At 41.0% G+C, this 26,429-nt stretch overlaps 1 protein-coding gene across 1 annotated transcript in view; it reads right to left on the bottom strand.

Annotated features, from left to right (window-relative positions):
- znf704 (zinc finger protein 704) overlaps positions 1-26,429 on the bottom strand; it is a 59,257-nt gene that overhangs the window by 23,404 nt on the left and 9,424 nt on the right. The window contains exon 2 of the mRNA XM_062436438.1: positions 21,857-22,044. Coding sequence (XP_062292422.1) covers positions 21,857-22,044 — 188 coding nt within the window. The remainder of the gene's footprint in view (positions 1-21,856; positions 22,045-26,429) is intronic.

The raw sequence follows: 26,429 nt of genomic DNA, 5'->3' as shown, positions 1-26,429 counted from the left end.
TGGAAAATCTGAATCACAATATAAAGGTAGATAGATTGCAGATGAAAAATATGGATCCAGGAATACTTAAAGTCAGTGGGGCTTAAAATCGATTTACTACAAACACCCAAGGTATATTTATGTACATTATGGATCAGCAGCTTTTGAAAGGTGCAGCTAATCGTTGGTTCATAATCTACATGTGTATCTTGAATTATAGTTGAATTTTTTTTGATCAGTGCTACAAATTCTAAGCAGCAGTGCATCTCTGTTTACTGCATACAAACAATCAGCTAAGCTCCATAAAATTTGTCAAGGTTTCCACTCCTCCTTTCACTTTTCTAATACAATGAAGAACATTAAAAGAAGCGTGCAGATCTGCTTTGTTTATGAGACTGTATCATCCTATTTTCTGTGAATGGATAACCTTTGAATGTGAAGGTAAACAGGTCATGACAACGGTGAGCCCGGCTGTGTGTATCGACACGAGACGACCTAGAGGCAAGGATGATAAAGTGTATGACAGAATAGGTAGATCACGTATTAAATACATAAACTATATTTTAGTACTGTTCATACACCTAGTTTACATGTAAGGTTGTATTCACACCAAATCCGGTAATGCAGCACCATCCCGCAGAGTTGTGCAGAGGTGTGGGTGTGTTTATTGTGATTTAGAACGTGAGTGATGTGAAACACTGAGAATATAACCTTGTATTTAGATGATTCCCTGCTGATTCACTGCTCCTTCTCTTCATTTACTCTCTAGCTCGCCCGACTAACACTGCTCTCTTTCTTTTACTCTTTTTTGGCAAGCTGACGACAAGTCTAATGTTACTTATTATCCACTCTTTCATGCTAAAATGCTACATGGATTGTAAACATAGTGTCTGTCAATCATTTCATCTGATTTTGCGGGGAAACCCGGCCTGCTGGACGGTATTTAAAATGATCTATACAGAAACAGCCAATCTTCTCGCTGATGGTCTTGATTGCTTATGTAGTTCATATAGAGGTATTACTATTAAATTGATACTTAAACCAGTTAAAAACTCCTTGCAGTTGCTTTAACCAGCTGTTTTCACATCAGCATGCTGCCCGCGCCATCAGTCTGTCAATGAAACGAAGGAGACAGATGACGTACAGTTTCACAGATTGTGCAGCAGCGCCAAGGTTCTCCAACAGCGCCAGAACAGCTGTCACTACACACGGCTTTATAGCGTCCATGTCATTAATTCATCACATGAATGTTTAAATCATATCTCAGAAATCGACTCAATGATTAGTTTGTAGCGCTCATATCTAAACTGACGAGGTGTGACACAGCTAAAGATAAAACAAAAAGAATACTAACAGCAAAATACAATGTTGACTCTTTTGTGAATTACAAGAATGATTAATTAACATTACATTTGTCAATGCATCTTTGGCATTTTGCAGATCTCTGTGTAAACACACCTTAACCTCATCTCCACCTCATCACATCACCCTCAGATCGCTTCTGTGCTAAGAAATACCAGGTCATGTGCAGGAAATGGCGTATGCAGTTTTTGTGTACGTGTCGTTTATGGATCTGGCCCCAGGTCTTTAGTGAGCGCGTGTGTGCGAGTGTCAGGTTGATGTTTATAAGTCCTGACTTCTTCTCAAAGACAGACTTACCCCTTGAGCAACAGAGATGGGGAGGAAATGATCATCCAATCTCTACGCTGCGCTTTACCTTTTAATATGCCTTTTGATTGACACACGCATGCTCCAGTAGCGTGCCCTAGATTTGCTCTATAGGTTGGGGTTCCTATATCCATCCAACCCTTTGGGCTTGCGGTGAAAACATACACACATACTCACACTCATACATTTGGCGGTTGTGCCCTAGATTGGTGTTATAGGTTGGTGGTCCCACTTATGTACCAAGCCTCTGGGGCAGACAGACAAACACACACTCAAACACACACCACTAAAAGGCTTCACGTTTGCCCAATATTAGAGTGGCAGGCGGGGAAGACAGCAGGTGACAACACACTTACAAGCTAAACAAAAACAACTTGCAGTCAGATACTAGGATGGATGAAAGATGATGAGCAGTGAAGAAAACAAGGGAGAAGTTTTCCATCCTGCAGTATGTAAAACCTTGTTTCGGTTTTACCTTTTTCGAGCTAAACAAAATCAATTAGTCATTCATTCACTTCAATCTGAGACTGCCGGTTGTAGCGCTTCCAAGCACACATTATTTTCTTGATTAACTGATTAATCTTTTAGTCTATAAAATGTCAGAAAAAGTGGAAAATGCTGAGTGAAGTTATTCAAAAGAGTTGTTTTATTCAACAGGCAGTCAAAACCCTCAAAATATTACGTTTATTTTAACAAACGAAAACATTGAATAGTCACATTTGACAGTGAAAATTTGGCGCGTGTGATTACTGCATGATATGTTAACACCTATACCTAACTTCATGATCTCTTTTTCCAGTTCAAACACATGCCCAGGTGTTTTTGCACTGTTATGTTTTCATATTTTTTTCATATTCATCTTCAGGTGAAGTGAACTAATCCCCTCCACCAGTGTTATTGTTACACCTCAGCATGCTTTCCACAGAACCGAGTCTAAAGTTGACTCAAACACGCACCTTCACAAACAAGTTTGAAAATACTGTGAAATGTGAACAAAACATAAAGTCTTGTCTCCTCTTTTTAGGCTGAGCTACATCAAGCAGATGTTCATCAGCAGCTTTCAAAAGCAGACAATTCGAAATGTTTGTTAACTGATTTTTACAGAAAGTCATAAAAATTGAAGAGAATGTGAGCTCCCGATCTATTGTATATCATATAATCTCTTTTCTGCCAGGCGGGCCACACACACACACACACACACACACACACACACACACACACACACACACACACACACACACACACACACACACACACACACACACACACACACACACACACACACACACACACACACACACACACACACACACAGAGAGTGATGGGCTTTCCCTGAATTGATGTTGCTGTATGCCGTAATGAGCAGAGGGAATACACAGGATCTCACTGCTCTAAGCTACTCATTTGGCCTTGTGTGTGTGTGTGTGTGTGAATGTGACAGCATGTATGAGTGTGTGTGAGTAAATGTGTCACTTTCTCTGAGATGTTTATGTTTCAGCTTGCAAGTACCTGCCCTGCGTGCATGGCTGCCTGAATACATGCCGGCAAATGTGAATGTGTCTGAATGTGTGTGAGAAAGAGAGACAGAGAGTGTCAGCATACAGTGAGGGGGTCGATCACTGATGCGAACAAAGGCAGCAGCTATGAGAGTCATGACGACCTTTGGAGCAGCTTGCTGGTAAATATTCTCCCTCTCTGCAACCCCCCGAGCTCACTCTTTCCTCCTATTCCTTTCTTCTCCTCTCTTGCTCCCTATGTCCCTATACCCCCTCCTCTCATGTGCCTGTCTTCCTCCATCCCCTACCATTTCTCTCTCATGTTGGATCAACACTGTCTATCTATATGATGCAGCACTGGAGTAAACAAAAGGAAGTGGCTTAGATGAATGAAGTATCCGAGCTGTGTGTCAGAAATGGAGTAAATGAAGAGCCTGAGAGTGTGTAGCTGTGGAAGCAAACATCAGAGGGTTTCTTTCTCTCTGTCATGCCCTTTTCCTCTAGCTTGACATCATATGATTTATTTGTGTTGTGGCAGACGTAACCGTGCTGATTCAAAACAGGGCTTAATTTCAACATGGTAGTTCTGACTCTGGGAGCTTATTGAACTAAAGTCACAGGGGCATGAAGAAAGGTACGATACAGAGAGCTCCACAATCCAACCATTTGGAGAATATGCCTTTTATATTTTTTTATTTCACTACTCCTCCTGGGTATTCACACAACTTTTCACCTCAAAGGAAATCGCCCAGAGGCCTGGTGGCCTCTAAAAATGTCACATTTCCACATTTTCCTCTTTCTCCCTTCAAGAATTGGGGGAACCTGCTCCTCCAGCTACCTTTCACATCATCAGCGTCTGTGTGTTACAGTGTTTAGTGTTAAGTGCAGTAGTGATAATGGGGGTCGCAAGAGCAGCAACATTCACCAGTGAGTGCTCCTTTCACTCTACCTGCCCTCTGGACACACACACACACACACACACACACACACACACACACACACACACACACACACACACACACACACACACACACACACACACACACACACACACACACACACACACACACACACACACACACACACACACACACACACACACACACACACACACACACACACAATCTGCCAATAAGTGCCATAAACCACACAGACATAAACACACACAAGCACCTTTTTATCACCGCTGAGCTTGATTATAAACACCTTGGCTGTAAACACTGCAGACGTAGACAGACACACACCCTACGTTTCCATACACACCTCCCGCCTCTCAGCTCCCAGGAGAGCGATACACATACACACACACACACACACACACACTGGAGGAAGGGGCCTCTTTCCCAATTACACCTCGAGGGGGGGGGTGGCTGTGTGTATGAGTGTGCATGTGAGAGAGTGTGTGTGTGTGTTTGCTGAAGGTGCTCATAAAAGCCCCGGAGATTGAGCTGATGGAGGGCATTATAAAAGGCCTATCAGCTGGTCCAATCGCCTCACACAGCCTCCAGGCAGGACAAAGGATCTGTCCGCCACTTCCACATTTACCTAAAGGCCTTTTACTTACACCCCTCCCCCTTTACTCTCTCCCCCTTACTCCCCTTCTCTCTTCCTTTCCAATTTAGCTATTTGTTCAATTGCTAACCTTTACGTGCCCATACAAAGTTGACTGAGATGCCCTTCTTCACACTAACATTTACACATACTCGCACTCTGTAGCTGCTCGGCACTACAGTTTTTAAATGTTGTGACCACTGATGTCTTGTACAGTTGATAGTGGAAAAAAAGAAGGAGATTCCCCCCTCAGTGGTTGTTGTATTTTGGGGGGAAGGTCTTCATCAGGCGAGCATCATCTCTGATTAATTTACTGCTGTGTGGTATGAGAATGTGACACTAAGCGTGAAGAGACAGTCAGGTCAAAACAAATGAAAACCCCAGCAGAGAGGAGAAATAGGGGGTATAGGGAGGATGAGAGAGAGAGAGAGAGAGAGAGAGAGAGAGAGAGAGAGAGAGAGAGAGAGATAGAGAGAACCCTTTCCTTCTTCCCTCTCAACCATGTCAACAAGTCCAAACAAAGACTCCTCTGCTCCATGTTCCCATACAATATACAGATTAGGGATGCTCCGATCAGCATTTTTGGGGGCCGATCCGATCACCGATCACAGGAATCATATATCTGCCGATACCGAATCCGATCACCGATCACAGAATAGATGGGAGAATAATAATAATAATCCTCAATGTCCTGTATTTACAATGTAGCCTTGTGCACCACTTAAAGTGGTAAAACCATTTGTACTAAAATAAATAATAAACACAATCAAGATCTTTATGTACCACAATCAACTTTTTATTTGTGTAAACCCTGCCCTGTCAGCTTTGTTGTAATATCCCTCCACCTTTTACTGTCCCTGCTGTAAGGCTCCAGACGTCTAAACGTTTCACTGACAGTGGGCTGAGTGACGGCGGCCGTCTTTTTTTTTGTCCGGGCTTGTTCCTCATACTCGCCGTATTCTGTTGTGTGGCGCGTTCTCAAATGTCGGATGAGGTTAGTTGTATTAAATTGTCGTGGTTGTTGACCACCTCTTGGTATTTCGGCGTCGCATATCTTGCAAACAGCGAGTTTTACATCTTTTTCGGAAACTGTGAAAAAATTCCAGACCGGAGAACTCATGCTGCCTGTGCCAGCCTCATTCATGAGAGCGGATAAACAGTGGCAGGTTAATTACATCACGCGCTGGAATGCGGGAAACAAAACATACCGTCAAAACTCATATAATATACGTCACGCGCAGAATGTCTCCGGTAAAAAATAAATATATATTTGCGATCGGCTTTTCTGATCTGCACTTTGAGAGCACACCGATCAACCTGTTTAGGATCAATATCTGCCGATAACGATCTGCAGCCGATCGATTGGAGCATCCCTAATACAGATCTATACATCCAATCCTAAAGGCAGCTATGTAAAAGGACATTCTGTTATTTTGTATGAACTTCAACTTGCAATCAATACTTGTCTAATACTTGCCTTAATATGTACCTAATCTTCGGCATTAGACTAATCCTACAAAAGATTACATTCATTTACATTTACATAATGAACAGAGAAATAAAGATAGACTTTTAATCACAAAAAGCATGCATTCACTTGAATCAATAAAGTGTGGATGAAATATAGTTTTAATTCAATTCATGTATGAGGGGCACAATCCCTAACTGGCTCATCATATCCATGCTAGCCTCTTTGTTGTTGTTGTTGTTGTTGTTGTGTTTTTTAGGAGCTCTACCCATTGAGATAAGAAATAAGAAGCATAGGATGCTGAGAGAAAAAGTAGGCATCATAAAAATCAATAGGTCTTCTAAAAAATACAAATGCTTCACATTACAGTTTCATTATTGATTGTTTTTTATTTTGTTGGGCATCAACATTCTTGAAAATGTAGAGTGATTTCAACCTTTGAAAGGATTTTCTAAATGTGCCTTCAAGCACAGAAATATTGAAAAAAGCAGAAAACTGCACAAAGCTACATAAATATTTCTGGACTCCTGAGTTGCCACCTGTGCTTGTGTCTGTATGCCTCTCACATCTTCAGCGCAAATACTTCATGTGGCCGCAGGCGAGGCAACCAATTGATGGACACTTTCAGCTGGCTAACGTGCCAATTGTCACTTAGCATTTGGGTCAATGCTACAACAATTACCGTCTGCATGAAAAAAGGTAAACAAAACAAAACTGATTGTAAATACCACGAAGCACAAGTAAAGGGAGGACGCCTCTTTGCTGTCTGTCTTTTTGTGATATCATAATCACTTGTAAATGTGTGATTGCACTCCCATCATTAATCATTAACCCTTCCTGTGGGGGTTAACTGCAGATGATTGGCATATTTGCATACATAATTGGAATTGTGCATGTGTGCATGTGTGTTGTGTGTAAAGAATCTGTATGCATGTTATTATACTGCATGTTAATGTCGGCATATATCATTAATTACAACTATGTTCTATATAACTAACATTTCCTGTGTGAGAAAAGGGAACTGGAAGTGGGGAAATATTTTTTTTTTGGTGCCACAATTCGACACAAATGTTTGTTGGAGACGGCTCAAACAAACATTCTTGCACTTGCCTCACTGTTGTTATCACAACTAATTTCATATGCTTGTGTAAGTTAGCCACACTACCTTTTCCACAGCGCCAGCACACAGCTCAGCAGCGGGCTAACATCTCTCTCTGTCAGTCAGAGGAAAAACACTGTCACATACACACACACAAAAAGCAGGCAGCTGAGAGAGGAGACAAAGGAAGAGAGGGAGGGCTATAGAGTGTGGGAGGGTGGGAGAGACAGATCAGGGGGGGGATGGAGGAGGGGGAAATGAGCGGGAAAGCAGAGATGGAGAGAGCAAGATAGAATACAGCGAGTCAGGGGAGGTGAAAGCGGGAGGGAGGGAGGGAGGAAGGTGGAAAGCAAATCCATCCATCTGGTCAACAAGGGGACAATGAAAAAGAGATGGAGAGAATAAAAGAGAGAGTGAGAATGGACAATGATAGGGGGAAAAAGTGTTTGTGGGAGAAACTGAGACAAAAGGCGGAGGAAAGAAGGGGAGATGAGGGGGAAAAGCAGTTTTTAAGTTTGCTCTTTGTTTCAGTGACGACCAATAAGACTTTATGTCCAACCAAAGCAAAGCACAGACTCAACCTACGTAAAATGTATCTGTAATCCAATATAATGTATCCAGTAATAACACAGCACAAGCCATTAAATCCAGTACAGACACAAACACTGTTGCATCTTTTCAACTCACATCCAAACACCTAAACTGACATTTACTAAACATAAAAACAAACAAATTCAGAGCAACGTTACTCAGATTATTATAATTATAGTTATTGAGATTTCAACTAACAAGCAGCATGACAAAGCCAAATATGGAAATAATAAGTAATGAGTTGTTGTTCAAAGTGTGTTCAGTTGGAGTTGAGTAAAGGAGTATTTCATTCAACTCACCAACCATGCAACAAAAACCCACTACAGAGCAGCTGAAGGAAGCACCCATGTTTACATACTGTAGATGTCAATGGGAGGTCATGAATTATGCATGCTGTATGGAGGAGTATGCTATATAAAATGTAACATGGTGTGTGTGTGTGTGTGTGTGTGTGTGTGTGTGTGTGTGTGTGTGTGTGTGAGAGCACACATTTGATAATGTTTGCAGACCAAAACTCCAGAAAATGATTGTGCGTGAGTGTGTGTGTGTGTGTGTGTCTAATGGGGGTGTTATGTTTCCCTCCATCGAGGTTGTGAGCCTCAAACGCCTGCAAGAGAGAAAATAAGAGAGGGATCTTTAACACACACACAGAGAGAGAGAGAGAGAGAGAGAGAGAGAGAGAGAGAGAGAGGGAGGGAGAGGGAGGGAGAATAGAGAGAAAGGGCCCCTGGTAAACACATCCATTTTCAGCTCACAGTGAGTTAATGCTACCAGAGCTTCCATGACCCACACACAAATACACGCACTCACCCAAGCACACATGCAGAAATACACAAAGTTCTTCAGGCAGCCCGCTAGTTTGGCAGAACATCGCAGTCCCACCCGACCCAAACTTGAAAATCATTCCACAAACTGGTGGTCCGATGGGAGTCAAGTTCAGCATGTGGAACCCAAATCAAAACAATAACAACCCCGTCGGCAGATTCTGGTGGCTCACGTGACCAAAGCCACTGGCTCCCATTGTTTACAAGGAGGGACACGAGAGAGGCAGGGAGGTGACAAATCTGTAGTTCAAGCAAACTGCAGCCTTGTTAATATTACGAGCTTTGTGGTGGTGGTGGTGGTGGTGGTGGTGGGGGGGTGTGTGTGTGTGTGTGCGTTGAGGAAAACAGGAGATGATCTGAACAACCTCTCCAAATGGGGGTTGAGGGGGCAACTGTACCAGCTGCCTTCTGAATTCCAACACCATCCCGTACGTGTAAACCCCTCCTCGCGCCCCGAACACACACACACAAACACACATCATATACACACATACACACATCATAGACACGATCAGCCCCCAAAGCAAAAAGTGCCACTGTTGACTGTTCACCCCCTTACAAGCTGTTCTGTATAGTGACATGGGACAAGCTGAAGATAAGCAAAACAGTGAGACACTAATCTTTACCTTCGGGGTGTGTGTGTGCTTGTGTGTGAGTTTGTGTTGTAGTAGTAGTAGTAACCATGCCACTGTCAGCCAGCTCCCAGGTAAAGCTAGCGACTCTAATGACAAATGTCTTTGAAGAACAAAGGATGGCTGAGAGCGAGAGTGAGTGTGTGTAAAAACAGAGTACACAGATCTCCCACAGAGAGGAGACACAACAAGCAAAGCTTTATCTTGTTTGAAAGGTAGGGTGGTTATGAGGCAAGGGCCAATTAAGATGTGTTAGGTTTATGAAGCAGCTGGGGTCCACCATTTAAAGTTTTGACAATTTCAGCACCACAAAATGTGGTTTATGTATTTCAAAAGGTACTAAATGTCATAATGATTTCTGAGGGAAAGTCACGAGGAACAAAACAACAATAGGGAGAAAAAAGAGATTCAGCGTTGAAGAAGCATGCAGGAAACCGCACATATATTAAAATGACCACCAAATATCAAAATATTAAGCTATTTGCAAAATTTTTAACAAAACTAAAATCAAACTTTTAGCCTTCAAGTCACAGAACCAACTTGAATAAGATTGGGAAATATCTGTTTCTTTGTTAGTCTGTACTGTATAAACATCTGGCCAAGTATGTGAGCTGATTATCTTTAAGCTATTAATTGAACTGAAATGTAGACATACAATCAGCAATACGGCAGTAAATAAAAGTAATAAAACAATTTGTAAGACATTATACATGCCCGGACTAACTTACCCACAACCTAACCAACCAGAAAAAAGTACATGTATAAACATGTATGTTGATACACCTCTGCTGTAAAGAACATAAAGTGATACCCAATAATGTAAATGATACTGAGGTAAGCAGTTTGCTTTAACCCTGATAAAATGAGACAGTATTATAACACTGAAAGATGTCTACAACAATTAGGGAAGGAAATACATTATAAAGCCCAAACAGGGAACAATGAATTAAGAAAAACATGACCGGAGGGGGGATTCATGAATCAAATCAAATCAAATTAAATTTTAAAATAATGTAAGAAAAAAGGAGGAAGAGAGGGAGGCGGTGGTGGGATCTCCTTTTTAAAGTTTCTTTTGGAAGTGCCTGGCTGGTCTCTTATTTACAGTTCTGGTCTGCTGCCTACTCATGGCTTTAGATCTTCTTGCAGACACCAAAGACTACGGAGGCCTCTTATTGGATTATGAAGTAAACGGATATTCTACTGTTGTCCTATTCGGGTACAATTTATGTAGATCAGCCAAAGCAGATGGCTCTTAGATGTCAGACTAACAAATGGCTAACTTTCAATTAACTTTATCGCTCCCTCCTCGCAACATAAGGTCTTTTTGTTGAGGAAGACATTTGTGGCATAGTTGTGACTAAACCTCTGGCTTATTTAACGACGTGTTGTGCCTCAGCAGTGTTGAGCAGAATGCAGAGAACGCCAACTGTTAAAATGCTGCATATCAAATGGCTCCATCATCTCTTGTAGCCTTGATGTTATTTAATTTTTAGCAGCTTTAAACTGTATATCTGTGCTGAAAGGTCCTCTAATTCACACTGCACCACCATCACGTATAGTTTGTATGATTCTCACTTGTGTGAAAAAGGATCTTTTTGCTCTCTTTGAAGTGAAATTACATGCCACCACGCTAAACGCATTATAGCCTCTCCTGCGATGTGAATATCTTTGCTACATCTGTTACTCCAGAAGGTGAATGTGAAGCACATTTGGGAATTAACATTGGTGTAGGCGTCATGATTATGATTCATCACACAAGTTAGGATTGTTGTAGGAGTAAGTATATTAGTGGGACAGCTCTGGTTGGATAGTTTGGAGACAAACCGAGATAGGTGGGATTGAGATGGTGCAAGCATGTGTGGAGGAGAGATGCTGGTTATATTGGGAAAACGATGCTGGAGATGGAACTTCCGAAGAAGAAAAGAGGAGAGTTTATGGTTTAAGGCTTATGGATATGGTGAGGAAAGACATGCAGGTGGTTGGCACGACAGAGGAAGATGGAAACGGATCATCCGCTGTTTGCAGCCCCTAACGAGAACAACCAAAGGAAGAAGACACAAATTATGATTGTGCTCGTCGAAGGCATGTTTAGTCTACAAATTTGTTACATCCCTTGCTGTAAGTCTGTGTGTTTGTATATGTATATAAAAGTGGTGGCTTGGTTGTGAGCGGTGGTTTGGAGATTTAAGGTCAGTTTTCTGTCAGGATGGTATTGTGTTGTGTCCTTCCAAATGGCTAATAAGCAGGTAATTGTCCTTTCATTATCAATGACCAGACTTTCATTACTCTGGCACAGACACTATTGACAGAATCAGAGGATCATAGTGATCCAAACATTGCTTGAGGACTTGGAGGACACATGGGAAGATACAAGCTGCGCGACACAACATTTGTTAGCAAAAGGGGAGACACCTGTATTGTGACCTGATATGACTCAGAGGGGGGGGGGGGGGGGGGGGGGGGGGGGGGGGGGGGGGGGCAGGCTCTCAGCATGTGACAGAGAGAGATGCCACTGGTGAGTAATATGGCATGGATGATATATTAATTCTATGAACACGTGTTTTAACATCCCTGCAAATACATACATGTTAGAATAAATACACAGGTGTACTGAACAGTTTGGCAACCACAGTTCTTCACAGCATTTTTACACGTTTCATCTGGGGGACAAATGGGAGCACATTTCAGAGGCCTTATGGTAAAAGAAATGTGGCAAACAGCTCATGGGAGGAACGGATATGTTCTGTCATTGGATTGGCCAGTCTTTGAATTTCATTTGCACTTATCTCTTTGGATTATGGCAAAGAATAATTAATGTTCTCATGCAAACTGTCATGAACAAAGAAAGGAAGTCATTATAACATCCAGTCTTCAAGGAAGAAGACGGGGATGGTATCAAATGATGGACATCAGCTTGAGGGGAGAGTAAACACATGTGTCCACTTAGACTTAAACACACACACTTTTTACTAGATACACATGCATACACAAGCACACACTTGTGTGTCAAAGCAGGGCACCTTCACCCTTCCTTCGCCCACCCTTGTCCCGCCGCACCCACTCTGCTAAACCGCGATAAAATTGATGAGCGACACTCAAATTAAAACGGGGCTACAATTATGACACCCTCATGCCGTGTTCTTAATTAGTACATCTCCATTTTAATTAATAAAGCCTGTCAGCCTGACAGATATCAATAATTCAAACTAGACAGGTCAATGGAGCTTCAAAATTGATGGCCATAATTAGAAATAATGTGGGGAGGGGGTACTTCTGCAGGGCTGGGTTAGTTTTTTAATAGGTTACACTTGAGAAGCATGTCGCCTCCCTGTTGTGTCACCATGCCTTTGCCCCAAACCAAAACTTTGCCTGGGTCATCACAGTAATATGAACACTAAATTATGGCATTGGCAGGAGTACATAATTAATCAACTTGAAAGTGCTGGATTGTACATTTTTTTGTTTTTTTTGTGTGTTTATTCAAAGAACACAAAAGATTAAACAAACAACAACTAAATTCCCAATTATCGCTGGCCAGAAAGTAAAAAAATACACATTAAGATTAGAGACTGAGATTAAAATTTCACTCTTTCTCGGCAGATGGAATTTCCCGATTTGTCATAAAAATTTACATGTTTCAAATTTCTGAGCATTTCATGACTTTTCATCTATGTTGGCTTTTAATTTGGGACTGTAAACAGCAGCTGACAAAACAATTTCACTTTTTAGTGATTTAGTTACTTTTGCCAAGTGTGTTTTATACATGCAGCCTCACAAATAAAGACTTGTCTAACAACTCCTTGAGGGAAACTGACTTAATATGGCTAATTTGTCAATTAAGTTCAATACAATGATACAAAGAAACGTATTATAAAACACAATATCCAAACAATATAGTCATGTATTTATATTTTCAGGCAAGGGTGCAAACTGCAGGACTTGTTTGTGCTAATCATTTGTCATTTAAAGTAATTTGAGAAATGCTCCAATTTGAATTCAAAGACATAATAATACATGTTACTGATCTGTGTGTTGGTGGTGTATAACATGTTTAACATTCAACCTGTGTAATTATAGACAGAACACTTACACAATTAAATGACATTGTCTCATTGTTTTAGGAGCTGACTTTGACAAAATGTCTGCTGATTTATTGGCCAGGTTCAGCTGATCTTCTCACTTCATACCTAAGAGAATGGATGTTCAGTGAAAGTACAGCTAATTTCTCATCCTCATTAGCAAATGTGTTTGGACACGACGTGTGACACTTGACACTGCCGTCAATTAGTACCACCTTGTATATACGGTAGATGACCATAAAGCGCGTCCGTCGATAGAATCAATTAGAGCTTTTTTCCTTCCTGCAGCACTTTGTGCCATCAGTCCATTAAAGCGAGGGACTATGGATTAGTCTGAAACAACAGAGGGCCCACAGAGCCCACTGTCACATAAACATTGGCTTTGAGGCCCTACACCATGCATTATAGATAGCAGGCGGGGGAATGATTGAACACAAAACTATCTTACAGACACAACAAATGCGATGTAGGACAAATTAGCATACTAGTGGCATTTTCTGTGAGGCTCTTGATTGATTAATCTGTTGATTCATGACATTGACGTTGTCAGGACGACACATTTAGTCACGCTCCCTTGACAGCCATAAAGAGTGTTCAAACTCCTAAGAAGCTGCGTTATGTTTATTTACGACATCAATAACTGCAAATAGATTTTTGCTGATGGCTTCAAAATGAATGTTACAAATGATGAGTCAATTCCACTACTAAGTAATCAGCATTGGACTTCTGGATTGTCAAATTTGTTATTTAGATAGACTATGGATTGTGGATTTCATTTTAAGTGCATGCAGTGAACCTTCAATGTAAAAAAATTTAACTGATACGGGTTATGACAATTGCTGTATTCTCAATAACTAATGTTGTAATTGGAATGCCGTATGTATGCCAATGAACATGCAAGTAGCTCTGAAGTCTTCTGTTGTTAAAGTGAATGTAAATCCTGGACAGCGATCACAACAGCGCGCACATTGTCTGCACATGCTTGCCACGGTCCAGTGCTTTGGCAAAAGATTGCAGTGAATTCAGACAGGCCGTCTACTAATCCACGGTTAACCATTCCCTCACTCGCACTCCCTGATATTCAGCGCGCTTAATTAAATAGCTCATTTGCATATAAATTTAAACTCACAATTCCACTCCTGCGGCATCACAGGTGGTCGTTTTCTCAGGAGCCAGAACCTGCCGAATGAGCCAGTGTAGACCACCTCGATGCGGCTATTGCTCATGTGCTACAGATATTGACAAAGAGTGAGGGCTTTGCCTTTGATTAGTCTATGTGCAATAAATCTAAAGCTGGGTTAACAGCAGGGTGGGATGGCTCCATGAATACTCAACAATTGTATCTGAGATTAGAGATTCAGTACAATCAACTGATGTCGTTTTCAAAGCCTCAAACAAAGAGAATTTCACTGAATCCTGTTTCACTACTTTCTATAAGTCACTTATCATTGGCTCATGTTTGTGGATATGGAAAGAGCCAATAAACATTGATATGACATTTAAGTAATCCATGCAGACTATGGTTTAATAAGATGCGTTCCCTCAAGAAAAACTTTTGATCGCATTGATTATTTACAGAACACAAGGTGCTTTTGTCTCATCTGGTTTTACATCTCTTGTGCATTTTGCTTTTCCAGCATACAAAAGATCTCATTTTGTCTTATTATACTGAGGCACTAAAGATGGAAAGCGAAAGGTTACAGGAGGAATCTGATTATACAACCACGCACATTACTGTGTAAGTCTCAATAAAATGAGATCATATCACTCTAATTTTAGCATGTTTTCACGGGCTGCTTGACACTCCAAGAATTGATTTTAAGATTTTGCAGATCCCTTTAAGACATGAAAGCACATGGTACCGAGATACGATCGTAGCCTTTTTAACCCCATATGAGACAAACTAAGGACCTTTAGTTGGTCCCTACTGTGCGTTATAAAGCCGAGATTAGAAAACCATTGAGCTTTTTCCATTAGGACTCATAGAAAATGAAACACCCATCTGTGATGAGCTCATTCTGGCTTAATCTCTAGTTACTATTTTACTATACTTAATTACTATTCATCTATCTATTTAACTATGTATTTTAAAGACTGATACAATAATGACAATTTGGAGTAGGAAAAAAATGATGGCTGATCAATTGGAAGATATTGACAATTTCTTCATCAATCTTTGACTTTATGAAAACCGGATAACTACTGAACTGAACATCTAAGTCAGCTAATAAATACCTAAAACCTGCACATCCATCCAAAGTCAGGGTGAAACCACTAACCACCTGTAGGATTAGGATTTTATCTTTATTTCATCCATACTCGTCAGCCCGGTTCTTTATCAACAACTCTTACCAGTTCTTTTTCATCACTAAAGTGTTGGATTTTTGTAATGATCATTTTTTTAAATAGAATAAATTCAGAAGAGGAGCAAAATGTATTTATTTTATTTTAAATAAATAAATTAGTGTGTGTCAAACACAGAGAGCAGAGGAGAGGACAGAGAAACAGTGTGACCATGAATGACAGCAAAATTAGGCACAGACACAGTTGGATTGATTACAGTATACCCTAGACAACAGTGTATTGGGAGGACTCATTAAAGCTGTGTAATAATTAAGAAGAGTCTACTGTCCAGCTTGCACACACTGCGACTAAATGCAGCACTTCCATTTGTCTAAAAAATGTTTGTTTACCATTTTGCGTATATGAAAGCCCCAAAATAAGTTTCCTTAAAAAAAACACAGCCACTGCATAAGTTATCATTATGACAAATCCCACAAAGTTAGAAAGTTTGGGAGCCAGATTGTGGCTCAAAAATAAGATTACACAAGTTGAGCAATGTCCTCTGTACTATAAATACAAGCACATTTCTGTTAATATTTTTAGCTGTGTGTAGTTAGGCCAATCTGATACAGTTTAACTGAATATTTGGCTCAACATACTTGGTTTGGTCAAGTAAATTGTTGCTAAACTCAACTGGCATCCAAACCAGGAAAACGGTTTGCTTTGGCAAAAACTGAGCATCTCTCTCACTCTCTCTCTGGATAACCCACACTGCTCTCATGAACACGCCCCACCCTGCCCTCCTTTCTCTTATTTCGTAACTCAAATGCCCTCCTTCACCACAAACATAAAACACATTGTGAAAAAGGAGTAGCAGCTGTTACAGTGCTCCAAAAGGTAACAAATGACACTAAAGACAAATAAAACCATGAGCAGAGAGAAAACAGGCAGATTATAAAGCTGTGCCCTGTTATCAAAAGACAAATGATAATTTGACAGTCCCTATGGGCCTATTTTTGCACAGGATGGGGAGTCTTTGGCCCTGTTCCATGTCTGAGTTGGCTGATGCACGAGGCTCTGAGTGTGGAACACATGGTTGGCTCGGCAAAGTGAACTGCCTGAACTGCAAACACACTGATCAACAGTAAAAATGATCCACAATAACAAACTGTTTTGTTTTGGTATTAAAGTGGGTCTTGAAGTCCGTCCCAAACCTGCCAGCTTTCTTGCTTTAATTTAGAGCTATAGAACAGAAATTGGTTACCATAAATCAAGATTAAATGTGGTCATTATGTTGGGTTTGGACATAAAAAAAGAAAAACAAAAAAATCATAGAGGACCAGTGAGGGGTCCGGTTATTTTCAGAAATGCAAGTAAGCTAAGTCCATGCTCGAAAGGGAAGACTGACTGTTGGCGGTCTGAAAAGAAGAGGATTTGAACCCTCAGATCTGTTGTTTTTGGGTTTTGCAATAATAAGCAAAGCACTCTCTTGATTTCCCCTTCAACTAAGGTTATACTTCACTTCCCCTGCTAGCAATTAGTCTCCTGCTATTTGTCAGGAACCAAGCCATTCGTTTCCACTGGTCTGCCCCCGCCAGCTCTTGTTACAATTGACTGTTTCCTGCATAGAGAAAACATAAGCCCTTGGAGCAAGGATCAGGCGCAACAGCTGGGTAAAACCACTGCCTGACAATCTGTAGAGATGTCTGAACATTCAGCAAAAAGAAAATCAGACAACAAATATAGTGTAAACAAATAAGAGACCTGCCACCGCCAGCAATTTCTGCCATCTCGACACACAGCACATTTAAAAAACATTTCATAAAGGAAACTGTTAGTTGGGACATTTGGGAGTTGTGGCAATGCAGAAAATAGGTCAATCATAGAACGACACCTATTGATTTTTGGCCCAAGATCTGACAAACTGCAGGTGAGGTAAATGTGCTGTAAACAAATATGATGAGGGAAGCTACTCCATAAAGTAATAAGAGCTGGGCCTGGCTGACAGAACCATGAAATGTAGCTACACAAAACCCCTGAGGTCTAACATCTATATGGCACACTGTCATTTTTCCTCTATTTTCCCAATGATTGCAGACGTGGCGTTGGGGGTACTTCAGTGACTCCCAGTGAGGTAGGAAACCTATTGTATCTGGGTTACAAGGGACCTGGAGAGCCATCAAACAGCCAGACATTTTCTTGGTAAATCACCAGCAGAGTGAACTTTTGAGAGTGCAATTAACAACCTCAAGGTCAGACTTCTCTAGAGAGTTAGCTCTGAAAAAAAAATCCTCAGGCATTCTCTCTCTCTTTTGCCGTTATCTTCACAGCGACATACTCTAACACATTTCCTTTACCCTCGTCCTCCTCTCCACACACACACGCGCACGCACGCACGCACGCACGCACGCACGCACGCACGCACGCACGCACGCACGCACGCACGCACGCACGCACGCACGCACGCACGCACGCACGCACGCACGCACGCACGCACGCACGCACGCACGCACGCACACACACACACACACACACACACACACACACACACACACACACACACACACACACACACACACACACACACACACACACACACACTTCATTCACTCTTTTTTCTTGTTCCACCCTCATGTCCTTTCCACCATCCCTCCAAGACTCCCCCACCCTTCTCCCTCCTTGTCTCCATTACTGATAAACGTTACTTTGTGGTCGGTGGCGACACCGTTCCTTCCCCAGTACAGGAGCAGGGCTGAAAATCAGTCGCAGGTGTGCAGAGAATGAGAGCCACGGATCTTAATCTAAAGGCAATAATGGCACTCTGCACTGAGGAGGTCACTGTAGGGATATTTGAGAGAAGAGCTCAGGCTCATACCTACATAAGCTGTGGCATAAATGCACTTTCCATGTTTTTGATTGTGTGAGCACGTTATAAAAACTGAGCTGAAACAGATTTTTAGTCTGTTGTTGCAGTTGGTTTGATTGAGCATTTCACAAATATAGATCTTTTGAGTGCCTGGCTTTTAAATCCTACACAAAAAATAAGATGTCAAATCTGTTTGGTTGACTTGAAATTGAACTTTTCATTGACACTTTAAAAAGCTTATGACATTAGGAAAGGGTAAACTGGCTGAACCTTAACTATAAGGATACTTTGTGAAGAAAATATGAAAGAGAATTTCCTAACATCTACAGAAACTTGAGAGCACCCACATTTCTTATCTTAGTTACTTTACTTGAATTATGGGGCACACTTTTAATTCATGTAATAACAGACTAATGCCATATGGAGGTAAAATAGAGCTGAGATTACTTTATGCTAACAGTTTATTGAAGTTAGAGCACACGCAAACACACACAAACCATCCTGGATGTGTTTAATTGTACTATGGGCGCCCTCCCTACACGTGGCCTTCACATACCTACAGTTACTTTTTTCCCCGTTTGTACCTGGCAGCAGGAAGAGATATTGAAAGAAAAGGATAAAGCTCAGGTTGTGTTGAAAAAGCACACTATTGAAACATGCAATAAAAACTCTCCCAGGTCTCAGATCTCAGGTGGTGTGCTGCCACATGGTACCAAATGTGCAAAAAGGCTTCAGATGTACCTGTTTTCCAAACAGTGCTGCACACAATCCAATATAGCTGCTTCCTACTGTAAATACAGGATAGCTGTATAAGAGCAAATGCAGGTTGTTTTTATTTATGAGAGGACTATTACTGTCAAATGTCACTAATGATTTTGGAAAATGTCTGGGCTAAATAAAAACAGCATATTTTACTGCAGTCCTGTTCGAATTTTGGGCAGAGAGACTTTGGGTGTTTAATTAAAATGTTTACACTGTGTGCCTGATTTACTAAGATCCCAAATAGTGGGTACTAAATTACGTGCACAGTGCAATAGATTGCGTGTCTTGTTTGCGTGCGTTTTGCGGTTGATCTACTAAGAATAACTGTGTAAATGAAAACAGGTGCAACAGGGTGGATACAGCAGTATTACTGGGTTTTGCGTGTCTTTATGGAGAGTTTGGACGAGCAGAAAGCTGCAAGTGCAAAATGAAATGTGATCAGGTTCTAGTGGAAGAGGTTAACAAATATATTGAGTTATAACAAAAACAAATATTACCAGAAAAACCAACATATGGGATAGTATTTGTGACAAAGTCAATGCTGTTATTAAAACCAAAAATATTCCACTCCAAAATATTAACACGGGTGGAAAAACTCCGTCCTGTGCGTATTCTGTCATTCTGCCTCCGTGTCCTCTTCTCCACAGTAACAGAACTCATCTGAGCGCAGTGCGCAGCAGGTTAATACCTGTCCTTCAAAGGGTATTATTTATAGACGCAGTTAACATCAGAAAAAATACCTTCAGGTTTGGTAAATCACAATGCGCGTGCTAAATAATATATTTGCATTTTCTCCTCCATGTATTTTGTGCACTGGGGTTGAAACGCCCCATATCACATATTCATCTTGGCAAACGTACTAAATGGACAGCGCGTACTATCTTGCACAGCTGTAAGACGCAAACCTCAGTGCGCTGCGTTAGTAGATCAGCTTGCACATTTTTTGCGGGTGATGTCAAGTTTGCACACGTTTTTACACACGCAAACCTTTAGTAAATCAGGCCCTGCGTGTCCACAATAATAACTTCAAAGGTCATGGCTTAACCCAACCAGTGCATCAGAAATATTGCACGTTGGCGGTAAAGTCTGATTGATCAGTATGATTTCTTGTTGTCACACAGTCTCATTAGGAGGATAAACATGAAATGGCTTATAAAGTGATCGTCCCTGAGCTGAGGCAACAAGCTTGTGCAAGGTTAGATGAAAAAATCAATAAGCCATTCCATAATAACCATATAAATACCAATACTATTGAAAAACTTATGCAAGAAGGTAATTATGGTGGGACGGGTGTAAAACTTCTGTCTAATCCATGTGATAGATTCAATTTAAAAAAAGATTTTTTCATCTTAATATGCAACAAGAGAGAGAGAAATAAATGATTCATCAGCAAATAAATTAGATTTAAAGCACGGCTCAGGATGCGGTGATAAAGCTGCTTAAATGGGTGAATTTTACTGTACTTTCCAGCAAGTTGCCATCGATTGGACAGCAAGAGGACAAGTAATGGGGAGAGATGCTCGATAAGAGCGCCGGGCTTTACAAGGGATTAGTGTTTCACATTTAATATTGAAAGAGTGTTGTTTCTTTATTAGATGGCACTTAAATCATGTGTTCTGCTGCTTATTAATGTTTAATTGCCCAATTGTGATCCTGCTTTAGCAGTAGATTGTGCTGACCACCTAAAAATAATGTGTGTGTGTGTGTGTGTGTGTGTGTGTGTGTGTGTGCGTGTGTGTGTGTGTGTGTGTGCGTGTGTATTTTGAATCATTGAATGGGGTGAGGAAGCAGCTCTTGCATCATAATATACAGTTATAACTGTTTCTATTTGAACAGGACTGTGTGCATTCCATACTGCAGGATCAGATGGATTATGTACCCCACTTTAGAAAACATGATAGCTGTTCTCCCACACAAATTTCAAGCATGTATGTTTTTTGTGTATCTTGGCTAAAAGGCAACAGTATGTCTAAATCCATAGTGTCCTGTCTATGCAGCAGAACATACATGCAAGAGGGTAACTGATGAGATTTCTGTCAGTTGACACTCAAGTCCTTGAGTCCATGTTGCACCACCTCTACAATTTGGTAAAACCAGAGGCTTGTCATTTAAATAACCATAATCGTAACTGATTCAGTAAGTTCAGGCAAAAGCATGGGGTTCTTCCAAAACGTATATTTTGTGCCCAACCGTTCAATAGTACGGACAGGGTTTTAATGTTGGACAAAGAACATTTTGGCATGCTATCAAGAATACATTCATTTCAACATACAGACAGAACTGCAATCTAACATGTATGATGGCATATGATAAATTATACATATGTAATGGAATAAAGTGGGCTCCTGTCAAGCTATATTAGGTGGCCAAAATGGCTTCAAGGATCCCCAGTAAATATGGGATGTCAGTCCATATAAACCCTGTCCTATTTATGAGATGACATATCTATGTCATAAACCTTTATTGAACTTTGCATGTATGAACCTGAGCCAAACTCCCTCTAGGATGGAAATCAGGCTCTTGATGTCAATGACACACACATGCACAGACAGTCTTACCTGGCGTGTGGAACATCAATGCTGGAAGAGACCACTTTCCGTTTCTGCTCTAGCAGGGACACTGATCGGGTGTCGGGGTCCCGGCCAGCACGCTTGCCATCCACCACCCGCTGCTCTTCCACTGCCTCCGGGCTGAGGGAGCCTCCTTCTATCTTCTGGCCCTCTGGAGCTCCATTACTGGAGCTCTGCTGGAGAGGGAGGCACAGAGGAATGAGCTAGTGCTTAAGTAGAGAACCATGTATTTGAGTTAACAATGCTAATGTAGGAATGGACCATGAACATTGTACAGAGAACTAAAACACAACTCTCTTGTAAAGGATTTAATTTCTGCTGCAGATCGAAGACTAATAGTAAGAAATACTGGCCATTTACATTATATTACATGAAATAAGTGCATACATAGAAAGCAGATAAAAAGTCTGGATCTGCACTCTTGATTTGACTATCAGAAGCTTCTAATTAAAATTTTGAATATTTTCATGTTTACATTTAAAATGAAAGAGTACACGGACCAATATAGTTTGAGAACATTTTCCAACCTCTTGGGCTCAAAAAAGCTATTCCAAAACAAACTGCGAACTAAAAAATGCACAGTGGTCAGGTTTAAAACAAGGCTGTTTTTCTTAGTTCAAGATATTTTGGAGATATGAGATTTTTCAGTTCCACTAAAACTGCTTTCTCATAAACGAAAAATAAATGTAGCTTTACACAAAACTCAGCATTTGTGATGCCAGTTTTTTTGATGCTGGCATAAGTAAGATAATATCCAAACTGTTTGATACAGTTGTTCTTAAGACATGATCAGGCTTTATTGGTGAAATCATCAGTGTGCAACTTAAAATAAATTACAAACCCATCACTCATTTTGTATTTCTGAAGAGAGGAAAATTCTGACACCTACAATTTTTGAAGATCAAAAACCTCACATTTCCTGTTCTCACCATATCATTCAGAACAACTTTTGGCAAAAGGCTCAGATGTTACCTACAACAAGATTGTTGCTAGCAGATAAAATGTTCCTCCTTGGTACAGAGCTGCTGTTACTAAAAAGCGTCAGTACAGTTAAGTTATTGTGAGTAGCTTATTATTCCAGCACAGGCTGTCAGGGAATACACTTAACTGGTTACTCAGTAACTATACGCAAATTGTACTTTTAATAGTATGTCATGTTTGGCAGCTTGAATGCTGAAAGGTGGACATATAACTATTATTTTAAATCGGCCAAAAAGAAACTCTGGTGAGTCAGCCTACTGCCAATAGTCAATGTTTCCAACCAAATGCCCGACCTGATAATTGAATGATTAATGAAAGCATAGCGTTGTAACATGACTGCTTATATTTAACAGTGCAGCATTAACTGTATTATAGAAATCTGAATTGGAAAACTTAATTCTTGTTCACAGTTACATAAATGTATCATCTCAGACTTATTATTATTATTATAATAGTATTTTAACTGTTATTTTCACACAGCAATCAACATGAATCTTTGGTGTTTGTGCTAAATGAAAGCTACAGGAATTGATGGAAGTCTTCAGAAGTGAAATTTTTGGCACTGTGTTTATGACAGCAACAATAAAATGGTTTCAGATAAAGTAGTTGAAGCAGGGGAACCAGAACTGATGGGTCTCTGAGTGTTTCAGCCCTTTATGAATACTCCCATGACACAGCCCGTCCACAGTACACTCACACTGAAAACCAAATGTAACAGTATGCACAAATAAACACATTAACATACTCCATACAGCAAGTCTGTACAACAGAAGATAAAAGACACATTTCAGTACCACACACATTAATCATCAACTACTCATTGATGCACAGTCGATCACTAAAGAAAAGCATATCTGCCATAACAATGCTCAGAAAACGCCTACCTGTAGCAATGTAAAAAAAAAAGCAGCCCAACATCATCTCTTCTCTTACACAACAGTACAAATAGCATGCATCTGTACATGAATACCTGCATGCACCTACGCACACACCAACACACGTACATCTTTGTAGGTAACCAAAGCCATCAGGCTCTTAGAAACACACCCACAGAAAGGCCAAAACACTGTCAAAGTGACACAGACGGTTGGCCGTGCCGACAGAGCAGTGAGGAGTATGACATGCAGGCTGCTGTATGTGTAATCTAGATCAGTGGCTCTCAACTGGTGGGCCGTTTAGAGTGGGTCGTAGATGTGTGCTTGAAAAAAAAAAAAGTTTGAGAAAAAGAGCGTTTCCTATGACGTGGCTGTTTGCTGCCAGTGTTGTCATGACAGTAATGTCCAAAGCTAACGTCGTCAGATCAGTAGTTAGCTCTCATTGAAGCATTTGTAAACATTGTCTACATCAAATATGGGTTTACTTAAGTTGAGGACAAAAAGAGAGCAATTCACTGTTCAAAACACACTGAGGCTTTGGTCCCTCTGTGTTGTGAAAAGTGAAGTGCTGGCACATGTAAGCATGAAGCCATCATAAAAGTAACGCCATTTAGAAACAAAGCACTCCGCTTATAAAGACAAACCTGCTGAGTACTTTCAAAGATGGCTCCAGGAGCTGAGGGCATCACAAAAGTGCCTTAAATCTTCATGTTCAGAGCAAGAGAAAGCACTCCATCGTTTTACCACATAGCTCACTGCAAGCTCACTCCACACCAATGGAGACGACCTTATCCTACGTGTGTGTTGGACTCACAACTGATGGCGCTGCCTCCATGAGCAGAAAACATTCAACACTGGTGAAGAGAATATTTGAAAAGGTATCGATATTTGAAAAGTCAAATGCAAATTGGAACCATTGTTTTTTGCAACGAGAAGCCTTAGTGGCCAAGGATGTGGTGCCAGTGATTCATGAAACTCTAAAAAGGATTCCAAAGTGGTGAACAACATTAAACAGGTAAAAGGTAATCTCACACCTTTACGAACTTAGAACAGAAATCGCAGCCCTCCTTTTGGAGGAATGTGTCTATGCAAGGGAGGGAACACAATATATTTTTCGAACAGTCTAAAAAAATATTGAGGCGTTCCAAACGAAAAGTCACATTGTGGGTGAATCATGTTTTTCCAAAAATAGGCTTGACGTGTTTGCGGATGCTTGTCACGAGGCACAACTGGACACCGCAGGCAAAAATGCTCGGAAGAAAACTGTCAGGGCACATCTCACCAAACTGCAGGATCGGTTTAACGACTTCTTCCTAGAGAAACATGAGGATAACGACTGGGTACGAGATCCCTTCAGAATCAATATGGAGAGTGTCATGTTGCCATGGAAGATAGTCCGCAGGTGGAGATTTCATGTGATTGGACACTGAAAAGTAAATTCACTGAGGTAAACTATCCATGCCTCACCACCCATCAAACCATCCTACCAATCATCACTACTGAACTTTGTTAAAGTGGCTTCTCAGCTTCTGGTCCAGCTGAAGAGGAACAGATTGGACATTAAGCACAACCTCAGAGTTGCTTTGTCTAGGAGCTGAAAGCATCACCAATTATCAAATTAGCTCCTCCATAACTAGGTCTGTTATGTTAACCCTTATATATAAGGGTTCCAGTAAAGTGCTACTGAATATTATTAATAATGCAATTCAGTTCAGTAAGCTTGGATGGTATCAAACTATAACAGGGTATTTAGAAATCCTAATCGTAGGATTGTTAATACTGTCAAAAATACTGAATACAAGTAAACCTGGAGTACAGCTGGAGTTTACAAGGAGCACTTTAAGGTAGCGTGTAATCCCCCCTCCGACCACAATGAGGGTTGCAATGGTGGTGATGCTGTCCATATTTTCACTCACAGACTCTGTTGGAAGTAAGGACTGCAAGAGCAGTGATTCAAACTGTATAAATTCACTGAAAAGCTTTAACTGAATTTTTGCCTTGTACTTCGACCTAGGCACTCATATTTCTAAGATATTTTTGCACAGATGGCGGTTTGCAGGTTGGAGTGGGTTCGGGTGGTTGATTGATACATATTTTTGCAGGTCGGGCAGTGAGGATTGGCTCTCATAACAGGTCGGGTGGGTGCAGGTATTAAAAAAACCTGACCGGACTTCCGGTTCTGGTCTAGAGGGGATGGCTGCTTAGTGAGAGAGCTCTCGACAAGAGTAAATAAAACTGCCCCAAAGCGATTAAATTATTTAGCGAATTGCACGAAAAGAAGGTAAAAGGGGCACAGATGGCGTCCGAAAAGAACAGAAAGGGGAAAACAACATTTATCGAACAACTTGCAGACGACGAGGTGCAGCTAACAGAAGAAGCTAACGTTAGCCCCCTCGGGGCTAGCCGGGGTGCTTCCCCCGCTCCTAGCTATGATGGCGCTGATACGGAGGAAGAGGAGGAACCGGTTAACTTGAGGATGATCCTGAAAGTGCTAAGAGGCGTTGGGAATGAGGTGAAAGAATTTCGAAAGGACACAAAAATACAACTACAAGACATCAGAGGTGAGCTGGACAAAACAAACGCGAGGCTCAACGAAGTGGAAACCAGGGTCGCTGGGCATGAAGATAAGCTCCAAAGCACAGACGAGATACTGGCCGAGATGTTAACAACACAGGAAAAACTTCAGTTGAAACTGACAGCGATGG

Source organism: Scomber scombrus, chromosome 16, assembly GCF_963691925.1.
Source record: "Scomber scombrus chromosome 16, fScoSco1.1, whole genome shotgun sequence".
In the NCBI taxonomy this organism is placed as follows: Eukaryota; Metazoa; Chordata; class Actinopteri; order Scombriformes; family Scombridae; genus Scomber; species Scomber scombrus.
Note: the sequence above shows the minus strand (reverse complement) of the source record. Positions and strands in the feature narration are given on the sequence as shown.